This window comes from Meles meles, chromosome 5 (assembly GCF_922984935.1).
Source record: "Meles meles chromosome 5, mMelMel3.1 paternal haplotype, whole genome shotgun sequence".
Classification (NCBI taxonomy): domain Eukaryota; kingdom Metazoa; phylum Chordata; class Mammalia; order Carnivora; family Mustelidae; genus Meles; species Meles meles.
The window spans coordinates 79,650,451-79,671,358 of NC_060070.1; the positions used below are offsets into that span (position 1 = coordinate 79,650,451).

At 36.2% G+C, this 20,908-nt stretch overlaps 1 protein-coding gene across 1 annotated transcript in view; it reads left to right on the top strand.

Moving 5' to 3' along the window:
• Nucleotides 1-8,756: 8,756 nt before the first annotated feature.
• The window catches only part of SERINC1 (serine incorporator 1), a 38,913-nt gene continuing 26,761 nt past the window's right edge, over nucleotides 8,757-20,908 (top strand). The window contains exon 1 of the mRNA XM_046005672.1: nucleotides 8,757-8,900. Coding sequence (XP_045861628.1) covers nucleotides 8,862-8,900 — 39 coding nt within the window. The 5' untranslated portion in view covers nucleotides 8,757-8,861. The remainder of the gene's footprint in view (nucleotides 8,901-20,908) is intronic.

Consider the following 20,908-nt stretch of genomic DNA (forward strand, 5'->3'; position numbering starts at 1 on the left):
AAACCCCAGGTCAAAAGAAAATTTCAGATAGGGTGGAACATGGTGCTGGCCATTTCTCCATATGAATTTCCTTTAATTACTAAGTCCAGGACCAAATTCACCATTTAAGATGAGAAATTAAAATATTATAAGCATATAATCATATAAAAATATTATCAGGAATGATGAGAAAAGGAAGAAGAAAAACAAACAGCAGGTGATGCTCATAAACCAGAGAAACCATAATCTTAAAGAAGCAAACTGACTTCTATGAAGCAATAGATCAAAGCAAAGACTAAAAGAACTCAGTGAAGAAATGAGGAAATAACAGGAAGAGAGAAATGTTAATAGCAGAGGTGAGGCACTAAGTGGTAGAAGGTGAACAACATAAAACAAATAAAGAGTTTAAAATGGTTAGGGAGAAGAGTTTGTATGGGAGGCAGGTAAGAGAGCCAACATTAAATAGTTGGTTCTTATAGAAGAAAAATAAAATAATGGAAATAAGCAAATAATTTACAATTATAATTCAGGATAACTTTCTTGGAAAAAGAAATCTGAATTTTCCTTTAAATGGTCTCCCCATACTCCAAAGAAACTGACTTGGAATGTTCAATACCAAGATATATCCTAATGAAGTTACTGGACTTGGAATTAATAAAATAATACTTTGGAGATGAAGGTTAAAAAAATTAGGTTGCATATAAGAGGAAAAATATCAGACTGAGCTCAGGCTTCTCCTCAGAAACATTTAATTTAAATAAAAAAGACAATTGATATACACCTACAAAAAAACCCTTACAAAAGGAGAAGGTAATCCAGTAATTTTATTTCTAGGCAAACTACGATACAAATACAAAGGCAAAAACAATCTAAAACAAGGAAGAACTCAAGGAATCTTGTTTTCATCAGTTCTTTCTTGGAGAATCCACAGAGAAGAACTTCACTAACCAAAAGATAACTTAAGAAACTAAAGCAAAATACTGCAAGTGAACACTGACTATATTTTACTATAGAACAAATATTAAAATAAACATAGAGCTGATGAGGTCAGAAGAGAATATGAATGTTATAGGCCCTCGTGCCTTAGAAATAGCAAAATAACAAAAACTGAGGCAAGAGGATGAGGGAAGAAGTGTAAGAATGCTGATTGCTTCAGTTAAAACAGCAAATGATATCATTTAAAGCAAATCAAAAGAAAGTAGGAATAGTCATATAAACATCAGAGAAAGTGAATATTAAGGTATGACACAGCAGAATGAAGGAGGATTCAGTGTAATAAAAAGTTATAATTGAACAAGTTAATATAACCATAAACTTGAACATATCAAAGAAACAACTAACCACAAAGTAAATACTATGAGAAATTACAAGAAAAAAGTGATTTAAAAACTTAATTACAGTGGGAGATTCAGCAGACCCCACTTACAACTGGATTTATCTAGCAAATAAAAAATAAAGACAAAGGAAGTAAATAATAGATATAATAACCCTAATTTAATAGATTTGTGGATCTTTAAATTCCTTTAACAGACAATGTACTTTTTTCCTTTTTATGTCAGTGTAATGTTTAGAAAAACTAATCAGATGCTTGGTCACACACTGAAAAACTAAACTAATAACATAAGCCAATAACATTAGAACAGTTGTAAGCCAGTAATATTTAGAAAAGTCTTTTCTTTTCTAAATTGAGAAATTTTGGAAATTGAGAAATATCATTACTGCTGAAAACATTCATATCAAAAAGGGAATTTTAAAGGAAATCATAACTTTTATATAATGCAATGAAAGGGAGAACTTTTCATACTATAAGGAATGGAAAATATTATTCAGGGGAAAAATCTATTGCTTTAAATGTCTTCACTATTAAAATAGAATTATGAGTAATAAAAGACATATGTATTAATACTGAGAAATGTAAAATATTTGTAGAAAGGATAAATAATTGAAAAATGAAGAAATGGAGAGGAGATTGGAAACAATTTAAATAAAAAATTAAACAAAGCAGATGAGCTACATGGCACCTTCAACTTTATTCTTTAGACCAGGAATAAAAATGCACATGACTTCAGAGTAATATATATGCTTGAAGAAAATGCAACACCTGAGACATTGTGAAGCCCACCGAGCAGGGGAAATTAAATATCTTTACCTCACCTGAAGATATTTAATTATTTTTTTCTAATAATTTTGCAATTGTTTAAGTATTAGATCCATCCCCAAACCATTGTCTCCACTGTTCTTGACTACAGAGTAGATCTGCCAGGTCTAACTGTTCAGGACAGGTACCATACAGGGGTTCCTCATTTAAGTAAGCATGATTTATAGCATGCAAATTTTTATTACTAGGAACACATTTAATTGTAGTATAAATATTACTGACTCTAGTGATGAGTAATTTGTACAATTATTTTCCACTATATTCTAATGAAGTATCTTATCTATGAACTTTGTTAAAACTAATTTCAAATTGATGAAAATAAATGTCTGTCTTAACAGGGTTGATACATACTATGCTACTTCAATTTATGCAAGAGAAATATGCCAATAAATGAACATCCTTGGTGTGACTGCTCTGAAAATATTACATTATATTTAGCACTAGTTCCAAATACTTTTACAGCTTTCAGAATTTTTATATTCTCTCTATATTTTTATTTGCGCAAATATATAAATATATTTATGCAATATTATTTGTCAGTGGAGACTTCTCAAAATTAAAACTTAGTAACAACTAGTTGAGATGTACAATGTCACAGAAAAGACTTTCGGATCTAGCAATCATTTCTATAGAAAATGAGATTGAAGCAAACGAGATTTGGCTTTCAAAAGAGTTTTATTTCCAGAACCCCTAGGTAGCTCTGCTGGTTAAGTATCTACATTTGGCTCAGGTCATGATCCGAGAGTCCTGGGATTGAGTCCCACACTGAACTCCCTGATCAGAGGGGAGCCTGCTTCTCCCTCTGCCTGCCACTCTCCCTGCTTCTGCTCTCTCTCTCACTCTCTCAAATAAATAAAATCTATTTTTTAAAAAGAATTTTATTTCCTAGAAAAGAAGATGGGTAGTTATTTTATAGAAAATTAGTATTCTGGGGCACCTAGGTGGCTCAGTCAGTTAAGCACCCAACTCTTGATTTGAGTTCAGGTCATGATCTCAGGGTCCTAGGATCAAGCCCTGCATTGGGCTCATGCTCAGCACAATCTGCGTGAGATTCTCTTTCTCCCTCCCTCCCCGCTGCTCTCTCTAAATAATAAATAAATATATAAATAAATATTTTTTAAAAAAGAAATTTAGTATCCTACTGATTGAAGTTCTTAATTATTGTGAATAAAAATTTACATTTTCTATTTACTTATGAAAATGGTATTTTAATTCTAATTTTTATTATTGAGAAGTTATATACTGAATTTTAAAAAGTTTGCTTGAGAATGAAGCAACTTCTAAACTTGAGGTGGCTTGGTAACCAAACTTCAGTTTTGTTCAGGTTTGATCCAAGACTATGTTCTTCAGGGCTCTATGTGGGAATGCTGATAAGTAAATCTATCATGGTATATCCACTCCTTTTCTCAAGAATTGTTTAAAGCAGATACATATAACACAGTTCTGATCTTGAGAATGAAGAAGAATCTGATGTCAGGTGTTTAGGGCTTCTGGAAAATACTTTCCCTCCTTGAGGAAAAGAGATGTTTGGTAAGGTGTAAGGAGGGTACAGAGAATTTCTCTCTCTTTCTTTCAAAATTATCAGGCTTAAGTGCATAATTTAACCAATCCTAGAACTGTTCTGCCTCCAGGATAGATTCTAAATGGCTCCATTCTCACCTCCTCCTGAAATGGGGTATTTAGTAAGATTTTAAAAAGAAAAAAACATTCTCTTAACAAAACAATGTATGGGAGTTGTACTTTGATAAATTGTGTGAAAATTTAAAAACAGCAACAACAAAAAAAACCTCGTTTAGATGAAGTCAGGAGGCCAGCAGGGGGAGCTCTTACATCTAACACCAGTTAACCAATTGCACATCCAACAGAAGAAAGGGACCTTCCAAGTCCCTACCACAGAAAGGAAGATTTCTTCTTGGCCTGGCAACAGCTTAGTCAATGAAAAGCCGCTATACTTCAAGCTCCCAATTTACTCCAATTGACTTTAGCCTTAAAATTGTCCCTCCCAGCTACCCCTTTCCTCTACAGAACACTCAGGTTTCCCATACCTCCTCATGATTTTGCTGCAGCTTGCTTGTCCTGGATGGCAGTTCTCTGCTATTTCTGAATAAACCCTTCTTTGGCTGACAAAATAACTGGCAGTTTTATTTTCAAGATTAACAGTTAATACAAATTAAGGAAAAGGCCTGTTTTGTCTTGTTGTTATTTACTTAGCAAGACCTGAAGCCCTTACCGTATTCTACCTTCAGTTTTATTGTGGAGAAAATTAGATGGAAACATTTGACTGAGAGCCAGACACAGGGTTTCAAACATTAAGAAACTATGGGGGTGGGGGTAGATATTAAAGAAAAAGAAAACAGAAGAAAAGTCCCTGTTATCTAGGAGTAGCTAATATTTATTGAGTACTTACCAAAGCCTAACACCCTTCTGTGCACTTTGCTTGTTTCACTTAATCCACACAGCAACATTGTGAAGAAGGTACTGTTACTCTTCCATCTTACAGTTGACGAATCTGAAGCAAAAAAATGAAATTTGCCCAAGATTACACAGTTAATTTGAGGTGGAGGTAGCATTTAAGCATAGGCATCCTTACTCCAGATTTAAGCATGTCTCTAAACACTTCCTCAACTGACATTTAACCCAAGGTTGTGTCTATATGGAGATTCAATGGGAAAAGTCCATCTTCTGGACTCTGTTTGCACGAGAGAGCTCCTTTTATAAGCATAATTCTCATGTATTACTATATTAGCCAACTCTTTTGTTTTTCTCTCTTACTGAAGACTAACATTTGGTATTGCTGAACTGTGGTGCAGTGTCTAAACATGCCTGAATCAAAGTATTAGCCTAAATTATAAGAACTTAACATTTACCCTTCCTACAGTCTCTCAGATTTGATTTTTTTTTTTAAATATTTTATTTATTTGACAGAGAGAAATCACAACTAGGCAGAGAGGCAGGCAGAGAGAGGAGGAAGCAGGCTCCCCGCGGAGCAGAGAGCCCGATGTGGGGCTCGATCCCAGGACCCTGAGATCACGACCCGAGCCGAAGGCAGAGGCCTTAACCCACTGGCAAAAATAAATTAGATGAAACCAATTCAATGTCTGAAGTAAATTAGCAGGCTCAAAACCACTTTACTCTGAAATATCTAAATGATTTATACAAAGAAAATTATGTTTATTTGTTTAGTTTGTACTGGGTCATTTGGATAATTACTTCATTCCCCCCCACACTTAGATACGCATTGTACAATGTGGGATCTATCAAACTCTTGTAATGTGATTGGTCTGAATTGAGATGTGCTATAAATGTATAATATAAACTAGATTTAGAAAACTTAACAAGAGGCATTCCTGGGTGGCTCAGTCTGTTAAGCGGCTGCCTTCCGCTCAGGTCATGATCCCAGGACCCTGGGATCCAGTACTGCATTGGGCTCCCTGCTCAGGGGGAATCTGTTTCCTCTCCCTCTGCCCCTGCCCCTACCCCTGCTCTGCTCTCTTGTTCACTCTCTCTCAAATAAATAAAATCTTAAAAAAAAAAAAAAAAAAGGAAAACATGAAAAATAATGTAAAATATCTCATTAGTAATTTTTATATTAATGTCATGTTGAAATTATATTGGGTTAAGTTAGATGTATCATTAAAATATTATTAAAATTAGTTTAATCTGTTCTTTTTTCTTTTTAATGTGGCTACTAGAAAATTTTAAATTATAAAAGTGGCTTACATTACATTTCTACTGGAAAGTGATGATTTAAACATTGCCCTAATAATGTATTTAGTAAGAATTCAAAAATCTGCTAAATGCATAAATAGAAATAGTTGGCTCCTTTCTTCAGCCTAATAACATTTTTTGGTGAATGAATGCTTGATTTTAATAGTTCTTCAATATATGATAACATTAAATTTTATCAACTCCTACGTGAGGACAATAAATCCTTAACATATTTTAGCTAATTGCCCTTGAGAAGTAAAATGTTTTAGAAATGCCATTAGCATTTCTTCAAGTAGTCGTTCTAAATGATTATAAAATAGTATTTAAACACTAGAAACATTTGAATTCTCTATCCATTCATTATTTACATTGTGAATATTTGCCTTTTTCCTTAAATTTATATATGTTCTGCCTGAAATAAATATTATACTTTTGTACTCATCTACTTCATTGGTATAGACATATCTGGGTGTCATGGGAATTACTGGCTTACATGGGGCTGGGGGAGGGAAAAAAACCTGTGTGGAAAGAAAATTGTTCATAGGCTATCTTAATATTAAGGTAATAAATTAGGAGGGAGTTTTACCTTTATTATGTCTTGATTTTTATTTTTTATTTATTTATTTTTTTTTAAGATTTCTTATTTATTTATTTGACAGAGAGAGATCACAAGTAGGCAGAGAGGCAGGCAGAGAGAGTGAGAGGGAAGCAGGCTCCCCGCCGAGCAGAGAGCCCGATGCGGGACTCGATGCCAGGACCCTGAGATCATGACCTGAGCCGAAGGCAGCAGCTTAAACCACTGAGCCACCCAGGCGCCCATGTCTTGATTTTTAATTAAAAAATCAAAATATGTTTTCACTGACAAAAGCATGTATTTAATCAGGATAGGGCCTCTTGCAATTCTAAGTTTATACTGACCCCTATAGGTTATTTTGTCCTAATCTACTCCTAACTTGTTCTTATTGAACATATGCTAAAATATTTAAACATGTTTACATTTAGAATTTAATTATTTAGGATTAAAGTCATAACATAATTTTCATAGATCCTTTCTCTCCTTGTATTGTACAATATAAAATATGCATAAATTTTATTCATCCTTTAAGACAATTTATTTTGGGGGAAACTAGCTTGTATTTACTGTCTACAATAGGCCTACACTGTGTTATAATTTATAAGACCACGTGATATTATTTAATCCCAAGGTTGATATATTACTAACAAAGATTCTGAGATTCTGAGAAGTTAAGTACCTTACTAACACTATTTTCACAATGTATATTGAAAGCAGAATTTAAAATTCAGAAGAACTTGAAAGGAGGGGTGTGTAAATGACATAAGTTAAAAACTGAGTCAATGGCTTCTCCCCACTTGATAATTTTTCCAGTGTTAAGTTTTTGGGATTCATATTAAGGACTCCTGTAACTCTACAACATTTCTCTTTGGATATCTACCTCAATCCTCTATCTTTTTAAAAATGACTTATGTAGAGTCATTTTAAAAGGGAGCCAGAACAGTCATCTCAGGGGAACTGGTTTTCACATCCTGTTTCTTGAACCTTGAACTCAACCAAACGGTCAACATTCAAGAAGTCAACAAGCAGGAGAATATCCCCTTTGAAAAGACTAATAAAAGTGAACTTTTGCCTAGTGATCACTTCACCTGACCAATCAATGAGTGCAAATTCAGCCTTACTTGTCAGCACCAATGAACTCTTCTTTAAAACTATTTACCCAATCTTCCTCCTTTTTTCCTTCATGAAAATCCTGTCAACCTCCTGAAATCTGGACACTGTTTGGGATTCTACATAAATCTGTGTACCCTGAATTGCAATTCTTTGATTCCAGTTAAATGCTTTGCTTCTTGCACTGGCTTCTTGTTTTCAGGCTGACACCTTCAACTCTAAGGGCAATTTAAGTTACTTTAAATTTTGCATCTCATTACTCTTGGTTTTTAAGCTTGCATTTTCACGTGCTGAGGGGTAGCATTTCTGAGACTCCAAGTTCAACATGCCCAAACTAAACCCATTGTCTTTTACCGAATTCCATTCCTTCCTTTTTGCTGCTTATTTAATGGTCACAGTTCTAGATCCTAGGTGTTACTTCACCTTCACCCATCTAATTTTTGTAATCTTCATAAAACTGTCATTATTAATGACAAAGACTATTTCTATTTTATTTCTGTGCACCAAACTGTTCTCCCAGAATATCTTTTTATATCACTATAAAAAGAATTAGAACTTTGTGTACATTCACTGGAGATGATCATTTACCACTTAATTTGCAAAGATTCCAAATGTCCCCTGAACAGTTCATAATGTTCAGTAAAATCAATGCCATATTTAAGTCTTTATAATCAGTATGTCTTTTCACCTAATTAAAATTTTTGAACGGGCAAACTTCCTGTAACATCTTAATTGGACGAGAAATTAAAATGCGTATCAACAACAAAAAAGTGATACAAAGAACTGTTAGTACCCAAACGAATGGAAAAACCCCAATAGAACTTGTCCTAGGCAGTGGCCTGCAGGAATATCTGAGAATGTAAGTGGGACAAAAAGACGTAAAGGCGTAAAAACGAGAAGTAAGTGGACGAACTGATGAGCACCGAGAAGGCAATCCTTCAAAAGCAGTTAGAGGACAAAATCACCAACCACCACCTCAGCCTCTACTGAACCCAAATTCAAATAAACATTAAGCAATCGTGAGTTTTTCTCACATCTTTTCCTTAATGTGGCAAACTACGGTCACTGCATTAGCCGAAAACTTCCGCCCGCGGAGTTAAGAGAATTCTGCTCCGAAAGCAGCCCCAAATTCCAGGAATGCGCACGCGCAATCTCATCATGACGCCCTCCTCCACCCCACCCAACGCAGGCCTTAAAGGAAGTGACGCAGAGCTGATGGGCGGGGTAGGCTATGCGCCGGAAGTGGCTCGCAAATAGTAAATAAGGCCCGAAAGGGTGAAGAGGTACTGTCTCCATCTTGTTGCTTGCCGATGCTCTTGCGACGTTGCGGAGATGGGGAACGTCTTGGGACTGTGCTCCATGGCGAGCTGGGTAAGGAGGTTTTTAGTGACCTTCATGGTGCTAAGTGTAAGAGGCGCAGGCGACAGGAACCCGAGCCGGGCTGGATGGGTTGCATCGGTAACGTGGTACCCCACCCAACAGGGAGTGCCTTCCGTCCCCATTTTCTCCCTGTATCCCGTGGTCACGCCAATTCAGCTTTAGGGCCCTGAGTCTTGCATAGAGCTGTCAGCAGTGGCCGTGAGGAGCAGTGAGATGGAAAGTTAAACCCCGATGGGAGAAGCAAAGACAAGACAGCTGTAGTTTCCCACCCCCAATTGCCTTTCGTGAGTAGCTTTCATGAAAGCTATTCCCCATTCTTCAAGGTCCCTATTTGCTCTTTTTCCTGTGTCTGCGTAGGCCGTCTGTACGTAGGTTTTAGGCCCATTCCGTGGAGTATCCTGTCTTTTCTCGTCCTGTTCCCAGCGACCTCAGACTGCAGCACTGTCATCCCTGGAGGCATATCGGCCTCTTTGTTCTGTCGGGCGGACTCTGCAGTTAAACGCCCGCTATTTGGGACAGCCTCGTGGTAATATTTACTAATACTGTTTAGTCTTGGCTCTGTGGCTGGGTCCTCGACCTTCATGCTAGGAAGAAATTACTGTATTTCTCAAGTAATAAATGTATGTATCTGTAAAAGCTGGTCAGTTCAGTGGTGTTACAAATCTTATATCTTGATGTAAAGCATACTTCTGTAATCTGAAATTTCATGTTTAATTCGGTGTAGGTTGCATTTTAATTAGATAGTATCGTTAGAGTGATACCATTTTTCATTATAGTGGTACAGTTTCTTTATTCAGGTGGTGCAAATAAACTTCAGTTTAAGATAATCATTCCACCCCCCAACAGACAACGTATTAACATTGCAGTTACTAAAGTTATTTGTAATTTTGGGCGAGGTATTTGGGTTAAAATCATGTTTCTTTAATCCATGATTTCTAAATTCCACTTCTAACGCTTGTAGGATTTCCCAAATGATTCTCATTATATACACGAGTCAGAATTTTTATTTTACATAAATCACTTTTTTTTTTCATAAAGTTCTGATATTGCTTGAACTGTAAGTGTTAAATTTTAATAAAATAATACCTGGAGGTTAATTCAACTGAGATCATTCTCTTGATTATATTTCTTCTTGTAGTTGGGCATGGAAACCAGGTATTTTTAATCTCAGTAATAAACTGGAATATCTACTTGAGTCTGTTCAAAACAAAAGAGGCATAGCGTAATAAATGTATTACAGAATAATAAACTTTAAAACATTACTTTTGTTTTTGGGAAGTAAGAAGAATGTGTGATTTGTAAAGTCAGATTTTGGCCATTTATCAAGTAGGCATGTTCTTTGTGTATAGTAAAGACTTAAAAGGAGGAATTCGTTTTTCCAGTTTTGTTCTCCTCTCCAGAACCATGGTGAACACCTTTTTTTTCCTTCAAAAACAATTATGGTTGGGGGAAGGGGTGTAAAGGAGTTATTCATATATATTTTTTATGTTTATGTGTTTTAAATCAGAAAATCACTTTAGTGAACAACATGGAAAATTATATTCCTATTAAAATTTTTACAACTAGTTCTTCACCTTTATTGACTAGAAAACTGATAAAATTGACACTACATTTTAGTCACTGTTAATAAGTCACTATCTCTGGCAGGTAGGCTGGGTGGCAGAGGTTGATCTTAAGTGTGCTAGATTATGGTGGCCAGCCTAGGAATTGACTCTGTAGTATGTAATTTTATGTAGTATGTGATATTTCCTCCTTTCATTCTTGGTGCTTTTGTCTCTATTCATGAACCGTTCAATTTAATGTAGTTTGTTAGCAACTGGAGGGGATTTTGTCTTGCATTAAGTCCGATTTTTCAACAGTCTTAATAGTCAATATGCTTATTTAAAGGTTTTGATAAATCCAAAACTTATTCAAATTTTCAAAAGTATTCAAGTCATTAAATTAGAACAGTTAAACTGTATCTAAACAAGGCTTACTTTTTTACTCAGAATTTTTGAGACTTAATCTATTTTTGTAAGGATTTTTTTTTCTGATTTATAGAACAGCTGTAGAAAATTTCTGAGCTATGAAAAAAGCACATAAAAGAAAAAATACATATAATACTGTTGTGTATTGATTGGAGCTTTAATTTTTATTTTGAGCTTCTTTGCTAAGTGACCTAGAATTAGATTGATCATAAATCTTGGTTCATGTGGCTGTCTTTTGGATCAGTGATTACATTAACCACTTAAATATCTGGATCTCTCACCTAATCCTGGAACTACATTACCAGCAATTTATGCCTACTTCAGTGCTTTTCTCCACCCCAATATCAACAATGATACTAAGGACTAGAATTGATTTTTTTGAATGATTGGACTTTATTATTTTTTTTTGCCTAAGATACTTAGTATGCTTAAGAAGAAAGAGCTAGTGATTACTGCCTACCTATTTTGTGTCAGCTTTTGCTAGATTTTTATTTTTTAGTACAATGACTTGTTTTTGCAGAAATGATTCATAGTCACTGAACAGTCAAGCATAGCAGAGTACACCAAAAAAAAAAAAAAAAAAAAAATGCCACTACCAATAATACTCCTCTCTCAGTGTATATGTACATGTATGGATCGTAGCATGCTACACATGTATTTTTAAACAAAGCATTAAATCTAGTTTTTCTGGAATTTAATGAAAGAAAAATAAAAAAGCTGTTGAATGTTAAACATTTCTTCATGAGGAGAGTTTTCTAAAAAGATTCATCTAAGGACATGCTTCTGTAGCAGTGGTTCTCAACTGGGCACAGTTTTGCCCCCAAGGGACATTTGGCAATGTCTGCAGGGATCTTTTGCTGTCTAATTTGGGGTAAGAGGTGCTAATATCATCTAGCAAGTTAAGGCCAGAGATACTACTAAACATTTTACACTGCACAGTATGGCTCCCAGCAGCAGAGAATTTTTTGACCCAAGATATCAGTAGTGCCACTGAATTATCAGTTTGATTTATTCAGTATGCCACAGAATTTATAATTCTGCTTTATCTTCTTCAGCTGGCCAGAGCAAAAAAATGGAATGAAATCTGAGTCTTAACTGCTTTTAAAAAAGCATTTAATGAATTCTATTTTTATCTCTGCCTTTGCCTCTGTTATGGAGGCTACCTGGTGCCACCAGTTCCTGATGTGTTTGGGAATTCTCTACAAATTTTATTGCTTAACTTATTCCTTCAGTGGCTTATAATACAACTTCCTAGGCCTTAAAAGGTCAAGAAGAACAGGAGGATAAAACCAGAAGTCTTTGACCTTTTAAGTTTATTCTTAAAAAGCCCTTTGTTTTTGTTTTTATCTTACTGGGAGCATGGCTAAAATTCACATATTTAGTCTGCCATCTTTAAGCAGAATCTCTTTGTATATTATTTTTTATATGTGACCATTATGTTTTATAACCATAATAATCCTGGTTGTTTAGTTTTAGAACTAAACAAGTCATTTTTGAAGTGGTTCCTCGACCCTGTAGCATCAGCACACTGGAGACTTACTGGAAACACTAAGGCCCAGCATTCTGTTTTAATAAGCCCTCCACGTGATTCTGATACCTGCTACATATTGAGAACTACTGCGGTACACATAAGTGGTGTCAAACCTCAAAGCACTTTTAAACATGGCTTCTCCTAGTTTTGTTTTGTTTTTTAATTTAATGTTCTCTCCTAATTGACTAAATTTTATATGTTAGATTTTTGAAGAATTCATGAATGCTGAAATCTTTAAATTCTTCTGTATATAAAAATGTCTCATATTTCTGAGAGACATTAATAGTATACCCATTTCCTTCAGAATTTAATAGTGTTTTCTATGAATCCTGTTTTGTCTTAAAACACTGTGATGTCCACTCCCTCCCAACACATCTCACATGTTCTGTTGACTTGTTTACTCTGCCTGGATATCTGAAGAGTTTTTACTTCTCTTTGAAATTAACTAAGTATGTCTGGCTTTAAATCTTTTATCACTTTTTTTGTCTAGAAAATAGTTTTCTCTGGAACAAACTGGGTTAAGCGTCTGCCTTTGGCTCAGGCTGTGTTCCGCATATTGTGTCGGGCTCCTTGCTTGACAGGGAGTCTGCTTCTCCCTCTGCCTTTCCCTGGCTTGTGCTCTTTCTTGCTTTCTCTCTCTCTCAAATAAATAAAATCTTTAAAAAACAAAAAAGAAAGAAAATAGTATTCTTTTGAAAATACAGGTTCACTTCTTCATCTAAGGAAATTTTTCTTGGATTCTATCTTTGAATCTACTTTTTGTTTGTTTGTTTTAAAGATTTTATTTATTTGACAGAGCACAGGTAGGCAGAGAGGTGGGGGGGGGTGGGGGCGTGGGAGGACGAAGCAGGCTCCCTGCTGAGCAGAGAGCCTGATGCAGGGCTTGATCCCAGGACCCTGAGACCATGACCTGAACCGAAGGCATATAAATCTCATCCCCATTTTTGGCAACACCTGTTTTTTTCTCTCTCCAGAGTTCGTTCTTTCCAGAAAGGCATATAAATAGGATCATACATGATGTGGCCTTTTGAGTTGGACTTTTTTTTTTACTGAGTATAATTCATTGAGATTTATTCATGTTTTGTGTATTAGTGGTTTGTTCCTTTTTATTTTTGTGTAGTATTCCATTGCTTGGTTGTACCACAACTTACTATCCATGTATCAAGTGAAGGGAAATTCTCTTTTGCTCAGGTGAAATATCTAGCAGTGGAATTGCTGAGCAGTATGACAAGCATACATTTCACTTACAAGAAACTACCAAGCTGGTTTCCAAGATAGCAGTACCAATTTTTAATCCCAGCAGAGTTGTTAGTACTTGGTATTATGAGTTTATTTGAGTTTAGCCTTTCTAATGTGTGTGTGGTGGTATCTCATTAATGCTTTCAGTGTACATTTCTTTACTAACTGATGATATTGAGCACTTTTTCATGCACTTACCTGCCATCCATATATTTTCTTCCTTAAAATGTTCAAATAATTTACCCAGTTTTTATTCGGATTGGTTGTTTACTTAATTAAGTTTTAAAAATGCCTTATTTAGTCTCAGTACAAATCATTTATCAGCTACCTGATTCCCATATATTTTTTTCAAGTCTATGGCTTGTCTTAATTCTCTTCAAGGTGTCTTTCAAAGACCAGAAGTTCTTAATTTTGATAGAACCTAGTTTATCAATTTTCTTTATTCTGAGGGTCTTGCTTTTCATATTGTATCTAAGAAGTCTTCAGTTAATTTTGATACATGGTTTGATTGTGGCTTAAGGGTTTTTTTGAGATTTTATTTATTTTATTAGATAGCAAGTATGTGGCAGAGGGAGAAGCTGAGCAGGGAGCTTGACATGGGGCTCAATTTTAGGACCCTGGGATCATGACCTGAGCCAGAGGTAGACGCTTAACCTACTTAGCCACCTAGGCAACCCTTACGGTTCTTCTTTTAGATAGATACAATAAACCATTATTTCATTACTGTTTATTAAAGGGATTGTCCTTATATTGATTTGCTTTGGCACTTTAATCAAAAATCCTTTTATTTATGTAAGTCTATTCTGAACTTTATTATGTTCCATTTATTTGTGCCTATACTGTTGCCTAAACCCACCCTATTTTGATTAGTGGTGGTTTTTTAAAGTTAATCTTGAAAGATAGGTATTGTGTTTCTTCCAATATTGTTTTTTCAAAATTCTTTGGGCTATCTGGTTCCCTTACCTTTCCACATAAATTTTTAAAGCAACTGATTTATTTCTACCAGCCTCCTTCTGGGATTGTGATTGGAATTTGGTTGACTATAGGCAAATTTGGAAAGAATTGACATCTTAAAATATTGAGTTTTCAATTCATGAGCCCAGTGTTTCTTGCCATTTATTTAAGTCTTTGATTTGTTTCATCATTGTTTTTTAATATTTATCATTTGGGATCTAGTATATATAGCATTAGATTTATACTTTAGTATTTCTTTTTGTTTAATTTCAGTTTTCAGTTGTTTTCTGTTGGTATCCCGGATTATGATGAATGTGTGTATAATGACCTTGTATCTTGGGACCTTGTTAAACAACCTTGTACTTCTAGTAGCATTTTTAAGTTTTGGGGGATTTCCATGTAAACAGTTATTTGTGAATGGAAGAGTTTTAGTTTTCCCTTTCCTGTGTATATTCCTTTTCTTTTAATTGTTTTCTTATATGGACTAGAACCTCTAGTGTGAAGTTAAATATCTGTGATGAGAGCAGATATCCTTGCTTCGTTTTGACTCTTAGGGGAGATAGACTTTCACCATGATGGCAGCTATAGATTTCTTGTAAATACACTTTATCAAGTTGAGGATATGGTGTTTTCTTTGCAGAAAGTTTTGTTCTGTCTATCATGCATGGCTATTGAATTTTGTCAAGTGATTTTCCTGCATCAGTTGAGATGACCATAAATGGTTTTCCTTATTATGTGAATATGATGAATTGCATTGGTTGATTTTTAAAAAAATTCAGTCAACCTTAATTTTTCTCACAAACCCTACCTGGTTACAATGTAGTATCCTTTCCTTATTATTTTATTTATTTATTTATTTATTAAATTTTATTCGCCAGAGAGAGAGAGAGTGAGAGAGCAAACACACAAGCAGGGGGAGCTGCAGGCAGGGGGAGAAGCAGGCTCTTGCTGAGCAAGGACCCCTGTGGGGGGCTCCATCCCCAGGACCCTAGGACAATGACCTGAGCCAGAAGCAGATGCTTAACCAACTGAGTCATCCAGGCATCCCATATAGCTTTTATTTTTAAAGGTCTTTTTTTTTTCTTAGGGGTACCTGGGTGGCTCAGTTTCGTGTCTGACTCTTAATTCCTGTTCTGGTCATGATCTCAGTGTCGTAAGATTAAACCCCGTGTAGGTCTCTGCAGTGAGCATGGAGTCTGCTTAAGATTCTCTCTCTCCCTCTCCCCCGTCCCTCTCCCCACCCACTTGTACACTCATGCTGTCCTTCTCACTTTAAAAAAAAGGCAGGGGGTGGTTCTTTAGAGTAGTCTTAGGTTCATAGAATAATTGAGAGAAAGATAACAAAGATTTCCCCTATATCCCTGAACCTACATCCCCCACCAGAGTGATACATTTATTAAAATTAATAAACCTATAGTGACACATAATCACCCAAAGTCTGTAGTTACAGTATGGTTCCCTTTTGGTGTTGGACACTCTGGGAGTTTAGGCAAATGTATAATGACATGTAGCCACCATTATAGTAGTATACAGAATATTTTTACTCCCCTTAAAATCCTCTATGCCTTGTCTATTCATTCCTATACCTACTCCAGTCACTGATCTTACTGTCTCCACAGTTTTGCCTTTTCCAGAATTTCATACAGTCGAAGTCATACAAGTTGTAGTCTTTTCCACGTTGCCTTCTTTTAGTTAGTAATACCCATCTAAGGTTTCTTAACGTCTTTTTATGGCTTGAGAACTCCTTTGTTTTCAGCACTGAATATTGTACAATTTTTTAGATATACCACAGTTTATTTCTTCATTCACCTACTAAAGGACATTTTGATTGCTTCCAACTTTGGGCAGTTAGGAATAAAGCTACTATAAACATCCATTTGCAGGCTTTTGTATGTACATGAGTTTTAATATGTATTTCCCGTATGCATATGAAATATGTGGAACGTCCTCTCATATGCTTGTTTGCCATCTGTATAATTTGCTGAGCTGTCCGATGACCCTTTTTCTTTCCTTTTTTTTTTTTTTTTTTTATTAACATGTAATAATGTATTATTTGTTTCAGGGGTACAGGTCTGTGAATCATCTGTCTTACACCTATTCATAGCACAGAGCATCCCCAATATCTATAACCCAGCCACCCTATCTGCCTGCCTCCCCACCACCAACCCCAGCAGCCCTCAGTTTGTTTCCTGAGATTAAGAGTCTTTTTTTTTTTTTTTAAGATTTTATTTATTTATTTGACAGAGAGAGAGATCACAAGTAGGCAGAGAGGCAGGCAGAGAGAGAGGAGGAAGCAGGCTCCCTGCAGAGCAGAGAGCCCGATGCGGGACTCGATCCCAGGACCCTGAGATCATGACCTGAGCCGAAGGCAGCGGCTTAATCCACTGAGCCACCCAGGCGCCCCCGATTAAGAGTCTCTTATGGTTTGTCTCCTTCCCCAGTCCCATCTTGTTTCATTTTTCCCTCCTTTCCCCCACAACCCCCTGCCCTGCCTCTAAAATTCCTCATATAAGAGAGATCATTTGACAATTCTTTTTCTCTGATTGACTTATTTTGCTTAGCCTAATACCCTCTGTTCCATCCACATCGTTGCAAATGGCAAGATTTTGTGGTTTTTTTGTTGGGCTACATAATATTCCATTGTATACCACACACACACACACACACACACACACACACCACTTTTTCTTTATCCATTCATCTGTTGATGGACATCTAGGTTCTTTCCATAGTTTGGCTATTGTGGACATTGCTGCTATAAATATTCAGGTGCACATACTCCTTGGGATCACTATATTTGTATCTTTAGGATAAATACCCAGTAGTGTGATTGCTGGGTCATAGGGTACTTCTGTTTTCAACTTTTTGAGGAACCTCCATGCTGTTTTCCAGAGTAGCTGCCCCAGTTTGCATTCCCACCAACAGTGTAGGAGGGTTCCCCTTTCAGCACATCCTCTCCAACATCTGTTGTTCCCTGACTTGTTCATTTTAGCCATCCTGACTGGTGTGAGGTAGTATCTCATTGTGGTTTTGATTTGTATTTCCCTGGTGCCAAGTGATGTTGAGCAGTTTTACCTGTGTCTGATTGCCATTTGGATGTCTTTGCAGAAATGTCTGTTCACGTCTCTTGCCCATTTCTTAATTGGATTATTTGTTCTTTGGGTATTGAGTTTGATTAGTTCTTTATAGATTTTGGTTACCAGCCCTTTATCTGATAAATCATTTGCGAATATCTTCTCCCATTCTCTCAGCGGTCTTTTCGTTTTGTTGACTGGTTTCTTTGCTGTGGAAAAGCTTTTGATCTTGATGAAGTCCCAATAGTTCATTTTTGCCCGCACTTCCCTTGCCTTTAGCAGTGTTTCTAGGAAGAAGTTGCTGTGGCTGAAACTGAAGAGGTAGCTGCCTGTATTCTCCTCAAGGGTTTTGATGAATTCCTGTCTCACATTGAGGTCTTTCATCTATTTTGAGTCTATTTTTGTGTGTGGTGTAAGGAAATGGTCTAGTTTCATTCTTCTGCATGTGGCTATTCAATTTTCCCAACACCATTTGTTGAAGAAACTGTCTTTTTTCCATTGGACATTCTTTCTTACTTTGTTGAAGATTAGTTGACCATAGAGTTGAGGGTCTAGTTCTGGGCTCTCTGTTCTGTTCCGTTGGTCTATGTGTCTGTTTTTGGGCCGGTACTATACTGTCTTGATGATTACAACTTTGTAAAAGAGCTTGAAGTTTGGACTTGTGGTGCCACCAACTTTGACTTTCCTTTTCAACATTTCTCTGGCTATTTAGGGTCCATATATATTTTAGGATTATTTGATTTGTTCCATTTCTTTGAGAAAATTGATGGTATTTTGATAGGGATTGCATTAAATGTGTAGATTGCTTTAGGTAGCATAGACAGTTTCACAATATTTGTTCTTCTGATCCATGAGCATGGAACATTTTTCCATTTCTTTGTGTCTTCCTCAGTTTTTTTCATGAATACTTCATAGTTTTCTGAGTACAGATTCTTTGCCTCTTTGGTAGGTTTATCCTAGATATCTTACGGTTTTGGGTACAGTTGTAAATGGGAGCGACTCCTTAATTTCTCTTTCTTCTGTCATGCTGTTGGGGTATAGAAATAAAACTGATTTCTTTGCATTGATTTTATATCTTGACACATTACTGAATTCTTGGATGAGTTCTAGCAGTTTTTGGAGTGGATTCTTTTGGGTTTTCCACATAAAGTATATCATCTGCAAAGAGTGAGTGTTTGACTCCTTTTTTGCCGATTTGGATGCCTTTAATTTCTTTCTTTTGTCTGATTGCTGAGGCTAGGACTTCTTGTACTGTGTTGAATAGCAGTGGTGATAGTGGACATACCTGATGTGTTCCTGACCTTAGGGGAAAAGCTCAGTTTTTCCCCATAAAGAATGATATTTGCTGTGGGTTTTTCAGAGATGGCTTTGATGATATTGAGGTATGTACTCTCTATGCTTACATTTTGAAGAGTTTTGATCTAGGAAGGATGCTATATATTGTCACATGCTTTTTCGGCATCTATTGAGAGTATCATATAGTTCTTGTTCCTTCTTTTATTAATATATTGTATCATGTTGATTGATTTATGGGTGCTGAACCAGATTTGCAGCCCAGGAATAAAGCCCACTTGGTTGTGGTGAATAATCCTTTTAATGTACTCATGGAGCCTGTTGGCTAGTATTTTGGTGAGAATTTTCGCATCTGTGTTCTTCAAGGATATTGGTCTGTAATTCTCCCTTTTGATGGGGTCTTTGGTTTTGGGATCAAGGTAATGCTGGCCTCAAAATGAGTTTGGAAGTTTCCTTCCATTTCTATTTTTTGGAAGTTTCAAGAGAATAGGTATTCTTTAAATGTTTGGTGGAATTCCCCTGGGAAGCCGTCTGGCCCTGGGCTCTTGTTAGGAGAGATGGCAACTTCAATCTCCTCACTAGTTATGGGTCTGTGCAGGATTTCTGTTTCTTCTTGGTTGTTTTAGTAGTTTATATGTCTCTAGAAATGCATCCATTTCTTCCAGATTGTCAAATTTGCTGGCGTATAGTTGCTCATAATATGTTCTTATAATTGTTTGTATTTCTTTGGTATTGGTTGTGATCTCTCCTCTCTCATTCATGATTTTATTAATTTGGGTCCTTTTCTCTTTTCTTTTTGATAAGTCTGGCCAGGGGTTTATCAGTCTAATTAATTCTTCAAGGAGCTAGGTCCGAGTTTCGTTGATTTGTTCTACTGTTCTTTTGGTTTCTGTTTCATTGATTTCTGTTCTTTATTTTTTCTCTTCTGCTGGGTTTAGGCTCCCCCTCCTTCTGTTCTTTTCAGCTCCTTTAGGTGTAGGGTTAGGTAGTGTACTTGAGACTGTTCTTGTTTCTTGAGAAAGGCTTGTATTGCTATACTTTCCTCTTTTTTTTTTTTAAATTTTATTTGACAGATCACAAGTAGGCAGAGAGGCAGGCAGAGAGAAAGGAAGAAGCAGGCTCCCCGCTGAGCAGAGAGCCTGATGCGGGGCTCAATGCCAGGACCCTGGAATCATGACCTGAGCCAAAGGCAGAGGCTTAACCCACTGAGCCACCCAGGCGCCCCTATATACTTTCCTCTTAAGACCACCTTTGCTGTGTCCCAAAGATTCTGAACAGTTATGTTTTCATTTTCATTTGTTTCCCTGAACTTTTTAAATTTTTCTTTAATTTCCTGGTTAACCCATTCATTCTTTAGTAGGATGCTCTTTAGCCTCCATGTATTTGAGTTCTTTCCAACTTTCCTCTTTTGATTGAGTTCTAGCTTCAGAGCATTGTGGTCTGAAAATATGCAGGGATGAGCCAATCTTTTGGTACCGGTTGAGACCTGATTTGTGATCCAGGATGTGGTCTGTTCTGGAGAATGTTCCATGTGCGCTAGAGAAGAATGCATATTCTCTTGTTTTGGGATGGAATGTTCTAAATATATGTGTGAGGTCCATCTGGTCCAGTGTATCATTTAAAATCTTTATTTCCTTGTTGATCTTTTGCTTAAATGCTCTGTCCATTTCAGTAAGGGGGATGTTAAAGTCCTGTACTATTATTGTAGTATTGTCAATGTGTTTCTTTGATTTTGTTATTAATTGGCTTATGTAGTTGCCTGCTCCCATGTTAGGGGCATAGATATTTAAAATTGTTATTTCTTCTTGTTGGACAGACCTTTAAGTATGATAAAGTATCCTTCCTCATCCCTTATTAATAGCCTTTGGCTTAAAATCTAATTATCTGATATAAAAATTGTCACCCCAGCTTTCTTTTGATGTTCATTAGCATGGTAAATTG